The 14482-nt window shown below is 51.1% G+C and overlaps 1 protein-coding gene across 1 annotated transcript in view; it reads left to right on the top strand.

The window, feature by feature from the left end:
• Positions 1–14482, top strand: part of LOC146300916 (proprotein convertase subtilisin/kexin type 4-like) — a 53150-nt gene that overhangs the window by 28203 nt on the left and 10465 nt on the right. The window contains exons 7-14 of the mRNA XM_084669134.1: positions 467–546; positions 641–729; positions 1864–2036; positions 2401–2598; positions 3021–3124; positions 6686–6799; positions 14082–14192; positions 14354–14447. Of these exons, the coding sequence (XP_084525260.1) occupies positions 467–546; positions 641–729; positions 1864–2036; positions 2401–2598; positions 3021–3124; positions 6686–6799; positions 14082–14192; positions 14354–14447 (963 nt within the window). The remainder of the gene's footprint in view (positions 1–466; positions 547–640; positions 730–1863; positions 2037–2400; positions 2599–3020; positions 3125–6685; positions 6800–14081; positions 14193–14353; positions 14448–14482) is intronic.

Here is a 14482-nt window from a genome sequence, read left to right as displayed (position 1 = left end):
TCAGCAAGGCCAACTTTGTATTGGCTCAAGTTAAGGAAACAGTGGTGGCTGACATGTTTGGCGCAGACATGCAAAACTTTGAGAAGTTGTGTCGGCGCATTTTCAGCAAAAATAAAATTAAGATAGGCTAGTGGTTGTGCAGAGGCTCCTTGTGACGTCACAAGGAGCAGATTTTCAAACAGAGCGTTTGAGCCTTCATTTTCTCAAAGGCGGAAAACAACACCCAGGGCTTGGTTTACACCTATCGAAAATTCTAGCCACTGGGGGACCAAAGGCAGGCTAGGGGAACTCATATTAATGTTAAATACCCTAAAGTGAAGTTTTCATGTCATGTGACCTATTGAATATCATCATAGGATATATAATAGAATAGATTATTTAATAAAAAATATTGATAAGAGTACAGACATACGTCATAGCATGGCGAGTTATGTGAGCGTGTGATGTGTGTGTGTGTGTGAGTCAGGAGGCATCCGCCAGTTTTGACCTGCGAGGCTCTCACGGCCTTTCCCATGACGCCATGCCTCTGAGGGACGAGGAGAACGGGTAAACACACTCCTACATTCACTACATGTGTGTGTGTGTGTGTGTGGGGGGGGGGGGTTGTGAGACCATAACTTGTTTTTCCCCCCTAATCCAGCCATGGCACGCGGTGTGCGGGGGAGATCGCCATGGAAGCCAACAACTCCTACTGTGGTGTGGGCATCGCCTTCAACGCCAGGGTTGGAGGTCAGGCTGTCTCTGACCCCTCATCCCTGCCCCCTTCTAACCCCTCATCCCTGCCCCATTCTTACCCCTCATCCCTGCCCCCTTCTAACCCCTCATCCCTGCCCCCTTCTAACCCCTCATCCCTGCTCCCTTCTAACCCCTCATCCCTGCCCCCCTCTAACCCCTCATCCCTGCCCCCTTCTAACCCCTCATCCCTGCCCTCTCTAACCCCTCATCCCTGCCCCCTTCTTACCTCTCATCCCTGCTCCCTTCTTACCCCTCATCCCTGCCCCCCTCTAACCCCTCATCCCTGCCCCCTTCTAACCCCTCATCCCTGCCCCCTTCTAACCCCTCATCCCTGCCCCCTTCTTACCTCTCATCCCTGCCCCCTTCTAACCCCTCATCCCTGCCCCCCTCTAACCCCTCATCCCTGCCCCCTTCTAACCCCTCATCCCTGCCCTCTCTAACCCCTCATCCCTGCCCCCTTCTTACCTCTCATCCCTGCTCCCTTCTTACCCCTCATCCCTGCCCCCCTCTAACCCCTCATCCCTGCCCCCTTCTAACCCCTCATCCCTGCCCCCTTCTAACCCCTCATCCCTGCCCCCCTCTAACCCCTCATCCCTGCCCCCTCTAACCCCTCATCCCTGCCCCCTTCTAACCCCTCATCCCTGCCCCCCTCTAACCCCTCATCCCTGCCCCCTTCTAACCCCTCATCCCTGCCCCCTTCTTACCCCTCATCCCTGCCCCCCTTCTAACCCCTCATCCCTGCCCCCTTCTAACCCCTCATCCCTGCCCCCCTCTAACCCCTCATCCCTGCCCCCCTCTAACCCCTCATCCCTGCCCCCTTCTAACCCCTCATCCCTGCCCCCTTCTAACCCCTCATCCCTGCCCCCTCTAACCCCTCATCCCTGCCCCCTTCCAACCCCTCATCCCTGCCCCCTTCTAACCCCTCATCCCTGCCCCCTTCTAACCCCTCATCCCTGCCCCCCTCTAACCCCTCATCCCTGCCCCCTTCTAACCCCTCATCCCTGCCCCCTGTAACCCCTCATCCCTGCCCCCCTCTAACCCCTCATCCCTGCCCCCCTCTAACCCCTCATCCCTGCCCCCTTCTAACCCCTCATCCCTGCCCCTCTGACCCCTCATCCCTGCCCCCAGGTATCCGTCTCCTGGACGGTAATGTGACGGATTCCATGGAGGCCACGTCTCTGACCTTCAGCAGCCAGGTGGTGGACGTGTACGTGTGCAGCTGGGGCCCGCGGGATGACGGCAGGGAGATGGCGGGGCCTGGCAGGCTGACGCAGCGGGCCCTAAGGCTGGGCACACTGAAGGCACGCACACACACGCACAGCAGAAAAACCCCGGTGCCGACACGCCAGTACACAGACGCTCGCAAGCACAGGCATATTCACACAGACAAACTAGTACAGACACGCACACACACACACACACACACAATGACATGCACTCGCACAGACACACACAAACACAATGACATGCACTCGCACAGACACACACACAATGACATGCACTCGCACAGACACACATGCACAGACACACGAGCACGAACACGTGCGCACGTCCAAACGCAAACACACACACACACACTGTTGCTATGCAACATGTGTGATAACATACACGCCCCAGTGCAGGAGGAGGGGCGTGACAGTAAGAGCCTGTGACTGTCCTCTGCAGGGTCGTGGAGGGCGGGGCAGCATCTTCGTGTGGGCGTCGGGCAACGGGGGCACGGCCAGTGACCACTGCGGCGCAGACGGCTACGTCAACAACATCCACACCCTGTCCATCGGAGCTGTCACTCAAAGCGGGAGTCCCGCCTTCTTTGGCGAGGCTTGTCCAGCCGTCATGGCGGTCACTCTGACTGGAGGCAGTCTGGTGAGACTGGCTCCGGGTACATGTGTGGGTGTGTGTGTGTGTGTGCATGTACGTGTACGTGTACGTGAATGACTCCTCTTTAGCTCCCACACATGTACACAAGAGACACACACGCGCACACACACACACACACAAAGTGTTAATTGGAGGTGAATCACGGGCAGGAAAAGAGAGAAGAAGAGGAGGATGGGAGAGGAGGAGAGCGAGGTGTTGATGTTCAGAGGTGTGACAAAGGCGAAAGGCAGGAAGAGACACTGTGTCACTTACAGATGTAGACGCCGTCACACCTCCCTTTCTACCAGGGCTGCTTATGTCACCCCAAACAAAGAAGGAGCCTGAAGCCTCCGGCTGGCTCGCTAGGACAGGGTCAACGTTTAAAGACCATTTGGTTTGCAAGCACTGTGTGTGTGTGTGTGTTCTAGGTGACTGTGTCTAACGTAGGAGACGGCTGTGTCACACACTTCTCTGGTACCTCGAGTGCTGCTCCCCTCGCTGCTGGAATCCTGGCTCTGGTCCTGGAGGCTAAGTGAGTGTGTGTATACCTGAGTGTGTGCCAGTGCGTGCTTCTCCACTTTGTGTGTGTGTGTCCGTGTGCGTGTGTACGTCATGTTCGTCGCTGCTGTGTGTGTGTCTAAAGGAGGACCTATGAAGGGATGGCTTCCTTATTAACCCCCACGACCAGGGGTCAGACTGGTGCACCATGGGAAGGCAAACACACGATGGTTTAGTTTGCTCTAATTAGGGACCTCTCTGTCTCTTTCGCTCTCTCTCTCTCTCTCTCTCTCTCTCTTTCTTTCAATTTTCATGTCTCTCTCACACACTCCAACTAATTCTCTCTCTCTTTCTCTCACTCTCTCTCTCACTCTCTCTTTCTATGTTTTGTCTTGCTCTGTCTCTCTCTCTCATCTATGGACAACATAGTGAAAGACAAAATCTACAGTAAAATAAATCACCTCATATATAACTGTAGGCCTGTAGTGTCAGTGTGTGCTTCCTTTCTCCTCTCCTCCCTTCCCCCCCTCTCCGAACCCCAGGTGATAGATTATTGGTGCCCTGCTCTCTCCAAGGCTGCTCATTCCTACATCGATCCTGCCTGTGGCTCATCTTAATTGGAAAAGAAGTTATATCAAGCTTACACACAAACACACATACCGCAGACTTACTCACACCGTACAAACATGTACACACACACAAACATCCAACCAAGGCTACACCCTAGCTAGTTGCAGTTCAGATTAAGTGAGAAGTACAGCATTCTGATTATTGCCAAGATAGTAGACAGAAAGAAAGAATAAGAGACAAGCCCCCCTATTTTGACGATATGAAACGCAAGTATCAAAACGCAAAGCACAAGTAACTTTGTGGGCTGGACTCTGCCGCTGTTGCTATTATACCGGCGGGATAAATGACTTTGTGCCTGGCGCAAGTCTAAAATGGGTTGGTCTGAAGGAGCTACATTACTAATGGGTGCGGTTTAGGCGTAACGTGCAATAAACCAATCAGAGCATCATCTCACATTCCCTTTAAGAGCAGCGCTTGTTCCATGGCGGATTGCTATTACAACGGCGGATTTGCCAGGCGCATACTGTTCATTCATATTCTTATTTTTGTATATAATTTATTTTTAAATTGTTATATTTTTAAATTGTTTAGTTCTTAGAATTAGTTTAACTATTGTACTTTTTTTAAACTTAATTTAAGACCGGTAGGCCCTATCTGTTTATTGTTCGCGCCTTCCTGCCACAGTCAATTCCGTGTTTGTATGACATATGCTACATGGCAAATAAACCGAATTCTCATTCTGAACCTGATGGAGATGGGAGAAGAAACCCACCCAAATTAGCTGCGGTTAAACAGTCATGGGAGGAAATTGCCACAATTGTTACAAATCAAGTTCACATACATAGAGATTTCTCATGATCATTGAAGAAATGTAACACGCCAAAAATCAAAACAATGTAACGTAGCTTTAAAGAAAGAAGACCCTGGCTTGCCAGCAGTGCGCAAGGACCAAGTTTGCGCCCGTTAAAATAGCATCTGAATAATACGCCATTGACTTTAGACCACGTTTTTCCTGGTCAGTGGCGGAATTGTTTTTTGGAAACTGCAAAATAGCACCAGGGAACGTTTGCGCCGGAACACGCCTCCTTTTTCGCTGAACCGACCACGGGAGCGCAAAGTCATTTCGATGTGCATCTGCGTCGTTGACTAATTGCGCTGGGTGCAAGATAGGGCCCAAGATGTGTAGTAGAGTGCAGTCCAGTAGAGTCCAGTACAGTAGAACCCAGTACAGTAGAGTTCAGTACAGTACAGTACATTAGTGCATTGTAGTACTGTAGAGTACAGTACATTAGTAGAGCAGAGCTGAGGCTCAAGTAGAGGCTGTGAGAAAGACAGACACACAGACAGACACACAGACAGACTGACGGATGGATGGAAATGAAACATAGAGGGTGTTTTGAACAGCAAGGAGCGTTATTTTCCAGACAAACAGATCAGTGTCATAGTGTGTGTGAGCCAGAAAGACCTCGCTGTGGTTCAATAATTAATTCCCAAGTCGAGGGTTTCACACAGTCTGATTGGGCTGATGTTTCTGTACAAAGGAGGCCGTTTGAAGTAATTTGTCCCAGAGAGAGAGGCTTGGAACACCACACCAGCTTTGATTTAGCAAAGCAAATTTAATTTTGTTTGCTTTATGCAAACCAGCCGGGGCTGAGGAGCAACTACTAACGGAATCACGCCGCTACGATATCTAATACTGCACACACACACAAGCACCCCCACACACACACACATACACCCCAACACCCCCACACATACACACACATACACCCTCCCACACCCCCCTCCACAGGCACACATACACCCCCCCCCACACACACACACACACATACACCCCCCCCCCCCACACACACACACACACATACAACCCCCCCCCACACCCCCCCACACACACACACACCATGAGCAACAGTTCAGCAGTACAAAGCCCTACCCCACTCAAACCCTTTGAAATCAAAGAGTATTAATGACTGTGTGTGTTTCTCAGCTCTATTATTAGGGGAGTTCTGGTTGGAGTTATTTCTATAGTGTGGCACCCTCTGCTAGGTCTTGTTTTCAGATGGGAAGCTGTGATGAAAGCTTTCTCTTTCTTCCCTATTGTTGCTTGGTGTGAAAGGAAAGGTTATGTAGACGTGTTCTTACTGTTTTACACGGCAGACAGGTAGTCAAGCAGTTGGGTAGACAGACATGCAGACAGACTGACAGGCAGATGGGCAGGTAGGGAATAGAGATAGACAGATAGTCAGACAGTCAGACAGTCAGATAGTCAGACAGACAGACAGACAGACAGATAGTCAGACAGACAGACAGACAGACAGACAGACAGACAGACAGACAGACAGACAGGCGTGTGGACAGGTAAGCGGGCAGACAGGCAGGAAACTAGGCAGACAGGAATATTAGAAATCAGATGTTCCCCACACAAACCTCCACTACACTCACCTTACAAGTCCTTTGTTCGGAGGCCTCTGATTGGCTGCTAAATCAGCCAACCAGCTGCCCCAGTCTGAATGGTGGGCACGGGTGTCTCCGTCAGTCAGGTTCTCCATTCAAGTCATTTTCTTGGCCAGCAATGAGAGGAGGATAAAGAAAAGAAAAGACTGTTTCCTTTCATGATTCTCTGTCCTGAGAAAGCTCTCCTTGAAGGGCCTGTGGTGCATTGTGGGAAGCAGCAGAGTTAATATCCTGCCTCTCTCTGGGCTGTTAGAGGCTTAATTGGATTCCATTAGTGTGAGTCTGGACTTGACTGAGGTCTGCAGTTTGTCAGTAGAGCACGCCTCCCGTTTTTGTTAGCCTCTCAACACTCTCTGTGTTCAGAGACAGTGATTAAGCCTGAATGGACCTTAACACAGGCTTTGTCCCATGTACTGTAGTCTGTTCTCTACCAGTCTGGTCTGCAGGTGTGTGTGTGTGTGTGTGTGTGGGGGGGGGGGGTGCAGTCCTGTGTGCCTGCGAGCATGTCTCTATGAGTGTGTGTGTGTCTGGGTGTGTGTATCGGTTTGTCGATGATCTTTGTCTTCTCCAGTCCTGAGCTGAGTTGGAGGGATGTGCAGCACCTGGTTGCCATGACAGCTAAGGTCCCCGACCCTAAGGAGCCCGGCTGGACCATCAATGGAGCTGGGCACCATGTCCACCACAGGTACACACACACACACACACATAAACACATACATACAGAAACACACAGACATAAAACCAATACTATAGTAAAACGTGTTTACGAGAGTTGACAGGAGTGATCTTGGCAGGGCAGAGCTGGTCCGATCTTCTTCTTTACTTTCGCTTTCTTTCCCTCTCTCTCTCTCCCTCCCTCTCTCTCCTTCTCAACTCTCTCTTCTAACGTGGAAGGCAGGAAGCAGAGAGAGCAGTGTTAAGCGTTTCAGACATCTTGTAAAGGTTTACAGCCTTTTTAACAATGTCAGCCCTGGAGTCGGACAGAGTTGCCCCCCCCCCTCTCTCTCTCTCTCTCTCTCTCTCTCTCTCTCTCTCTCTCTCTCTCTCTCTCTCTCTCTGTCCTTTAGATCCTGCTCCACTCTATTTCTCTCTCTCTTTCTTATCTCCCCCTCCTCTCACTTTCTCCCTCCCTCCCTCCCTCCCTCCCTCCCTCCCTCCCTCCCTCCCTCCCTCCCTCCCTCCCTCCCTCCCTCCCTCCCTCCCTCCCTCCCTCCCTCCCTCCCTCCCTCCCTCCCTCCCTCCCTCCCTCCCTCCCTCTCCTCCGTGTGCAGGGTGTAATGGAGGAGATTATGATGAGTGTGTTGCTGTCTGTGGACCAGATGAATGAGTGGGTGATGATGCAGACCACAGCGGCTGCAGGACAGGCATGGACCTATAGCCAGGGCTGTAACAGTAACTCAACATGAGGGCTGTGTGTGTGCGTGTGCGTGTTTGTGTGCGCGTGTGTGTATGCGTGAGTGTGTATGTATGTGTGTGTGTGTGTGAGGGACAGATGGTAGAAGTGTAAAGCGTGGCTCTGATGGCAGAGGGAGGAAGAATAGCGGCATCCCAGAATGCATCTGTGACCTCCATATAGACTTCGGTAGCGCTGATGTCGGGGACTCACCCCCGGCTCCCATCGCCACGGCGACAATAAACATGTCAGCCACCGCACGCTGGCTCAGATTTACAGAGCTGAGATACGGCAGGGCTTTTATTGGCCCACACACCTGTCACTCATAATTTATTGGCTGTTGCTAGCCCTGCTGTGATGTCAGTACCCCCTTCCCCCACCATTCTGAAGAAGAAGGAGATATGGGGGGATGAGAGAGAGAGAGATAGATGGAGATATGGAAGGAGAGAGGATTAGGGAGAAAAGAAGAAGGGGAGGGTGGAGCAGGCGCTCCGAGAGAGAAATGGAGGAGAGGAGGGATAAACAGGGAAGAGAGAGGACAAGGCGGGTGCAGAAGAAAGGCAGAGAGGAAGAAGGAGAGAGATGAGAAAGAAAGAGAGACAGAGAGGACTGAAATAAGTGACACACTGTCAAGAGAGTAAAATATGAGAGAATATTTCAATCCGTTGAAGAAAAAAATGATGCCCAGCTTGTGGAGCACTATTAGAATGTTTACATTTGGGATATTTTGCTCTGTATCAAAATAATGAATTGCCTCCGTTTTCAAATTAAAAGTACATTACAATGCAATTAAATATGCAAATTAGCGTTGGCTGTCAGTGAGGCAGAGGAAGAGCAGGGGCCTGATGCATGAGGGGGGGCGTGCATTTAGGTGATCTACTGAGCCAGAATGGATCACCCTGCTAGTGTGTGTGTCTGTGTGTCTGTGTGTCTGTGTCCGTGTGTGTCCGTGTGTGTGTGTGTGGTTGTGTGTCTTGTTGCAATTATTTAGGAGGAATAAGATCAAGTAAACATAAATATTAATGACAAAGTTGTTCTCCCCCCCCCCCCCCCCCCCCCCCCCCCGATGTTATCATACAACACAGGACAACCCATCTTTCTTTTGGGGATCCATATTATGGGATGTTCCTTCTCCCTGGACCTGATACATCATCCAGGTGGAGGTGGAGGGAATCTGTAGAAGCATGCTTACTCTCTTTCTCTTTCTCTTTGTCTTTCTCTTTCTCTTTCTCTTTCTCTTTCTCTTTCTCTTTCTCTTTCTCTTTCTCTTTCTCTTTCTCTTTCTCTCTCTCTCTCTCTCTCTCTCTCTCTCTCTCTCTCTCTCTCTCTCTCTCTCTCTCTCTCTCTCTCTCTCTCTCTCTCTCTCTCTCTCTCTTCCTGCCACTGTCTCTGGCAGAGGAGCTGAGCACAGTAAAACATCATTCAGCCATAACCTTCCTTCTTTGGAGAGAAAACACATATAAAACTATATAGGCTGTGGTTTACGACCACCCCCCCCCCACACCCCCACCACCCCCACCACCCCTCCCCACCCACGCCAACCCCCCACCCAGCCGGCCAACAGCACGCCAGGCTGATGGATGCTCCGCCTCACCCGCCTTTTAATTGGTCGTAAATTTTGGATCCAGGGAAACGCCACGTTCTCCTTGTCCCTGTGACGACGAGGGTGACAGAACAGCTCGAGGGTATGTGTGTGGTGGGGGGAGGGGTAGAGGGGGCAGGGGGGTGGCAAGAACACCTCAGATGTCTTGAATATTTGAATCCACCTAAACTTCCAAGCCTTCCCTAGTCTGTGCGAGTGTGTGTGTCTGTATGTGTGTGTCTGCATATCTGCTCGCGTGTGTGTGTTCTCGTCTAAGTTCCACTTGCTGTTACTGCCTGGGTTGATCTGTCCTACTCCCTTACATCCTTCTATACTTCAAACTCACACACACATGTGCACGCACACACAAGCACACACAGACACACACACACATGTGCATGCACACACATGCACACACATACACAGTCATTGTGGTGGGAGTCACAGAGAGAGGGAGATGGGTGAGTCTGATCAGCCCACTGGCTTCACCCCCAATTACTCATTCTCTTAAAGGGCCATTAAAACATAATTGCCTGGCGATTTACATCCAAGTTAATGTGGCCCCTGGATAATTTATGATTTTCCATAAGCTTTTTTCTTTTGTGCCGACAGAAAGAGAGAGCGAGTGTAATTTCCTGAGTCATGAAGAAAAGCGTGTTGGCAGCGCAGTGTAATAGTTTAAACCTCGTCTCAGGCACATTCCACGCTGCCCTCTTAATCCTCGTTATCACTCTCATTAGCCTGGGGTCAGAGGTTGCCCTGTGCCACGGAAACACAAACACAACGCCTGGGAGAAAGGGGGGGGGGGGGGTCCCCTCTTAGAAGAGCACCAGCTCCACAGAAGCCAGCCTTCAGCAGATTGCACCTCCTTTTGAGTTGTGTTGTGAGTCTGGAGAGACCAGCACCTTGGGGTGTGTGTTGGATAGACCAGCGTGGTGTGCTGGAGAGACCAGCAAGGTGTGTGCTGGAGAGACCAGCAAGGTGTGTGCTGGAGAGACCAGCAAGGTGTGTGCTGGAGAGACCAGCAGGGTGTGTGCTGGAGAGACCAGCAAGGTGTGTGCTGGAGAGACCAGCAGGGTGTGTGCTGGAGAGACCAGCAAGGTGTGTGCTGGAGAGACCAGCAGGGTGTGTGCTGGAGAGACCAGCAGGGTGAGACGTGTGTTAGAGTTAAGTGCCCCATCATTCAGACCAGACACGCAATTAGACGAGCAGACGCTTTCAGCAGACAAGCCCAGAGTCCTGTCACTATAACTCAGACATGCTCCTCCATGACTGCGTCTTACGGGGCAACACACACACACACACACATACATTAACACTGACACACTCATTCACACTACCAAACACATACAAACACACCCGTACACAATGACAAACACATGCAAGCACACACACACATGAACTGACACACACAACCATAGCAACACCAAGAAGACACACATGCATTAACGACCACATTATCCCTTACTTGAGAGAGGGCAGACACAGAGACCGTTAGTCACACAGTAAGCAGCCATAGAACCCAGACACACGCTGGTCTGTTCCCCCCAAATGTCACAGCCGTTGTCAGGCCTGTAGGTGTGGCAGTAGAGAGACATCATGGATGTAGCTAACAGCCAGGCTAAGTGTTAGAGTAGAAAGCGATCATAGCTGTTTAGACAGGGAATTTGGCAAGATGATCTCCCCTGAGAGCCTGTTGAAATGATGCTTCAACCCTCAAACTGTCAGTCTTAATAAAATGGCAGTCACCATCCCAGCAGACCTGCTGAGGGGCCGACTTGGCCTATGGAGGCAGACAGACAGACAGACAGACAGACAGACAGACAGGCAGGCAGGCAGGCAGGCAGGCAGGCAGGCAGGCAGGCAGGCAGGCAGGCAGGCAGGCAGGCAGGCAGGCAGGCAGGCAGAAATGTTGTGTTATCTCTGTGGTGCATGATACAATGGTAGTATACCACTAGTACAGTGGTTTGGGATCCTCGTTAACGAGGCCTGCCGCTCTGAGGAGTCTTGAAGGGGGGACAGTTGAGAGGTGGGGGGGGGGTTAATAGAGGAGGGCGACTGGGGTAATGGATGGCTCTGTAAGTGAACATATGTTTCACCTCTGGGAGGTCACCCCCAGTCACAGACCATCAGTCTCCTCTTTTTATCCTCCAGTACTCGTCTATTTCAACTCCTCTCCTCTTCCTTTTCCTCCTTTCCCAGGCTCGTTGTTCATCTCCTCATCTCTCCTCCTTTCCTACCCTCCTCTCCTCTCCATCTGTCCTCTCCTCCAGGCCTTTGTGTTTAGATCACAGGTGGGTTAAGATAGACGAAATACCACCAAAACCGCCCCTCCTGAAAACCCCCTGATCCACCTCCAACACCAAAGCCCCTGCTGTGCCCCCCCTGCCGCCCCTACATGCCCCCCCCCCTGAGCTGAGCGGGCAGCAGGCCAGCTACCCAGGGTACTGGGTACCAGCTAGCATGGAGTCTGCCTGTCAGCCATGCTGGGGATTGAACTACTGCCAGCCTGGTGACAGGAGACTGAGATGGAGGGAGCCTAGAGACATGGAGACACGGAGGACACCGGAGGAGACTGCAGGAGATGGGAGGAGACGGAGAGGGACACTTCTCTGGTATGGTGGAAGACCGGAACGGATTGGAGGAGACTGAGAAAGACTGCAGGAGACTGAAAAAGATTTGAAGAGAGAGAGAGAGAGAGAGAGACCTTATCCACCTTCCCAAACGAAGACTAAAGCTTCACAGGCCTGAGGTTGTTGTGAATGGATGGCAGAAAAACAAGCTCTATTTCTGTGTGGGGGCGTGAAGCCATGCAGATGTGAGGTTCTCTGATGTATTATGTGGGATTAAACTTTTCGGAGTGTGTGTCTGAGTGTGTGTGTGTGTGTCTATGTATGCGTCTGTGTGTGTGTGTGTGTGTGAGGGGGTTTGATTGATGGGTCAGTAGATAAAGTGGGTAGGCTGTGGGACTATGACACTGCCTCGCCCGGAGGGACAAGGGAAGTGGAGCGATAGACTTCCTGCAGGGGGGTGGAGTCTCGCTTGGCAGGGGGGTGCAGCAGGCGGGCGACAGCCTACCCCCCCACCTCCCCCTCTCCACCCACCCGCGCACCCACATACAAACACACAGTCGCACAACGTGCACACAGACAAATGAGAGCGTGCGCACACACGGTGCGCACACACATGAACCATAAATGCACGCACACACACACACACCACACCCCCAGTGCTCAGCAGGAACAGGGTCCCCTGCTCTCACCCTCTACTAATGTATAATTCATGCAAAGCAGCAATTCTGGTGTGTTGCCAGGGGACAGAAAAATATACTGAATTTCTGAAGAAATTCACCTTTTCCCTCCTTTTGGAGTTGAACTGTCCCGGTTCTACTCTGTCTGTAAAGACAGGCAGACAGGCAGACAGGCAGACAGACAGACAGACAGGACAGGAAGGAAGGAAGGAAGGAAGGAAGGAAGGAAGGAAGGAAGGAAGGAAGGAAGGAAGGAAGGAAGGAAGGAAGGAAGGAAGGAAGGAAGGAAGGAAGGAAGGAAGGAAGACAGGCAGGCAGGCAGGCAGGCAGGCAGGCAGGCAGGCAGGCAGGCAGGCAGGTAAAGTAAGGGATTTGTCTGTTTCATGACATCCCAGACAGCTACTCTAATGGACGAAACAGCAAGTACCCCGTCCTGGCCCAGTCCGCCCTTCTGCGGGCCGTAAAGCATCATGGGATGTCGAGAGCCTCCCTTGTCCTCCTCTGTGCTCTCAGCCAGCCACCACAACAACAAGGACAGCACACCTCTCTGGATGACTAGGACTGGGCCAAATGCCAGATGCAAAACCCCCACACTGCGTCCAACAAAACACTTAGAGACTGCGTGTGAACAACACTCCAGTAACAAATCACTGAGTGGGCTCTGGCACCAACGAGGCCCTCTGTAGCAGATCACCCTGACCGTCCGAGAGGGGCCTCTCTCCTTGTGGGAAGGAGAGAATGAAGGGAGGGGGGATGTCCAGGCCCTTGTCTCTCTCCTCAGACTGTGTGTGTGTGTGTGTGTGTGTGTCCGTCTGTGTGGATCACTGATGCTGCCAAACCTCTCATTTTCCGCTGTCAGAGATTTCATTAAACTTTTAACTCCTCGTGAGGTAATTTATTTGGCATTTCAGGAGGACGGTGTTAGCTCTACTTACTGCTCCACTCTGCAATTTGGAGATAGATGGACATGTGTCTAATAAATCTCTAAAAGCATTTTAAAGACAGTCCAGTTTCAGAGACGATGAGACTCCTCGGCTTGTCTGGTTCTTTGGGCAAAAGGAATTATTCTGCTTTGAACCCACACATCGTTCTCTCCTTCCCCATACTCTCTTCTCCTCTCCTTTATTTTTCTTTCCTTTGCTCTCCTCTCCTCTCTGGTTCTCCATGGTGAAGCCTATCATCCTCTCAGTCTTCACCTCCCATTTAACTGGCTTCAGTCTAGTTTGCGGTGTAGCAGAGAGCTGGATTTGACAGAGATTTATATCTCTGTAATGTGATGTCTCGTAGAACAATAAAACATTTAATTTAGGTCTGAGTGTTGATGACTGGATAGGGTCCTCATCTCCGAGGCCACTGATACATTTTTGGATTAACAGTGACGCTTACCAGACACATGTTGTAAAACATGGGGATTATCAGCATTACATTCAATTAGAGGTGGAAATTAAAGTGTTGTCGGGGTAAAAAAAAAACGATGTTTGTGTGTTGAAGGCTGGTTTCTCTGCAGGCAGCTTCTCTGCAGGCCGGGCCTCTGACCGCCTGGTTTGGTAGTTGGTCGAACTGTTTCACACTTCGCTCGCAGTCCGATTCATGTAGCTTTACAAGCCTGGAGCTTCACAATGCCAGAGCCATCGATTGGGATGAGAGTTGGTTCAGCCCAGAGACCACAACACACACACAAATACAGACACACAAATACACACACACAGAACAGCACTGTAACCCTAGTATGCTTTGTCCAGGTATGGGTTTGGGCTGCTGGACGCTGCTCTCATGGTACAGCAGGCTATACTCTTCAAACCCCGCCCTCCACACAGGAAATGCTCACAGGAAATCAACTTTGACCCTGCCAGGTAGGCCGCTTGACATTTCACCCCTGAACTAGATTTTTTTGCTCAAACAGAAAGATGCTTTCATGGCAAGGTGGAGGGTCATTTGTTTTCATCCCACCAATGACATCAGGCTTGTCATGTTTCAAGGCATTTGATTGGCTGATGGATTTCTGTCCCTCTAGGATCCTCCCCTCTGGAGGACAGGTCAGTATCATCATCCAATCAGATGGATGCCTGGGGAAGGACACTGAGGTCAACACTCTGGAGCATGTGCAGGTCAGGGGGGCAAAGGGTCAGGGGTCATTGTTGTG

Source organism: Hypomesus nipponensis, chromosome 2, assembly GCF_054491055.1.
Source record: "Hypomesus nipponensis isolate SF chromosome 2, ASM5449105v1, whole genome shotgun sequence".
NCBI classification, from domain to species: Eukaryota; Metazoa; Chordata; class Actinopteri; order Osmeriformes; family Osmeridae; genus Hypomesus; species Hypomesus nipponensis.
The sequence above is the reverse complement of the archived record's forward strand: the minus strand, read 5'-3'. Positions and strand labels throughout refer to the sequence as shown.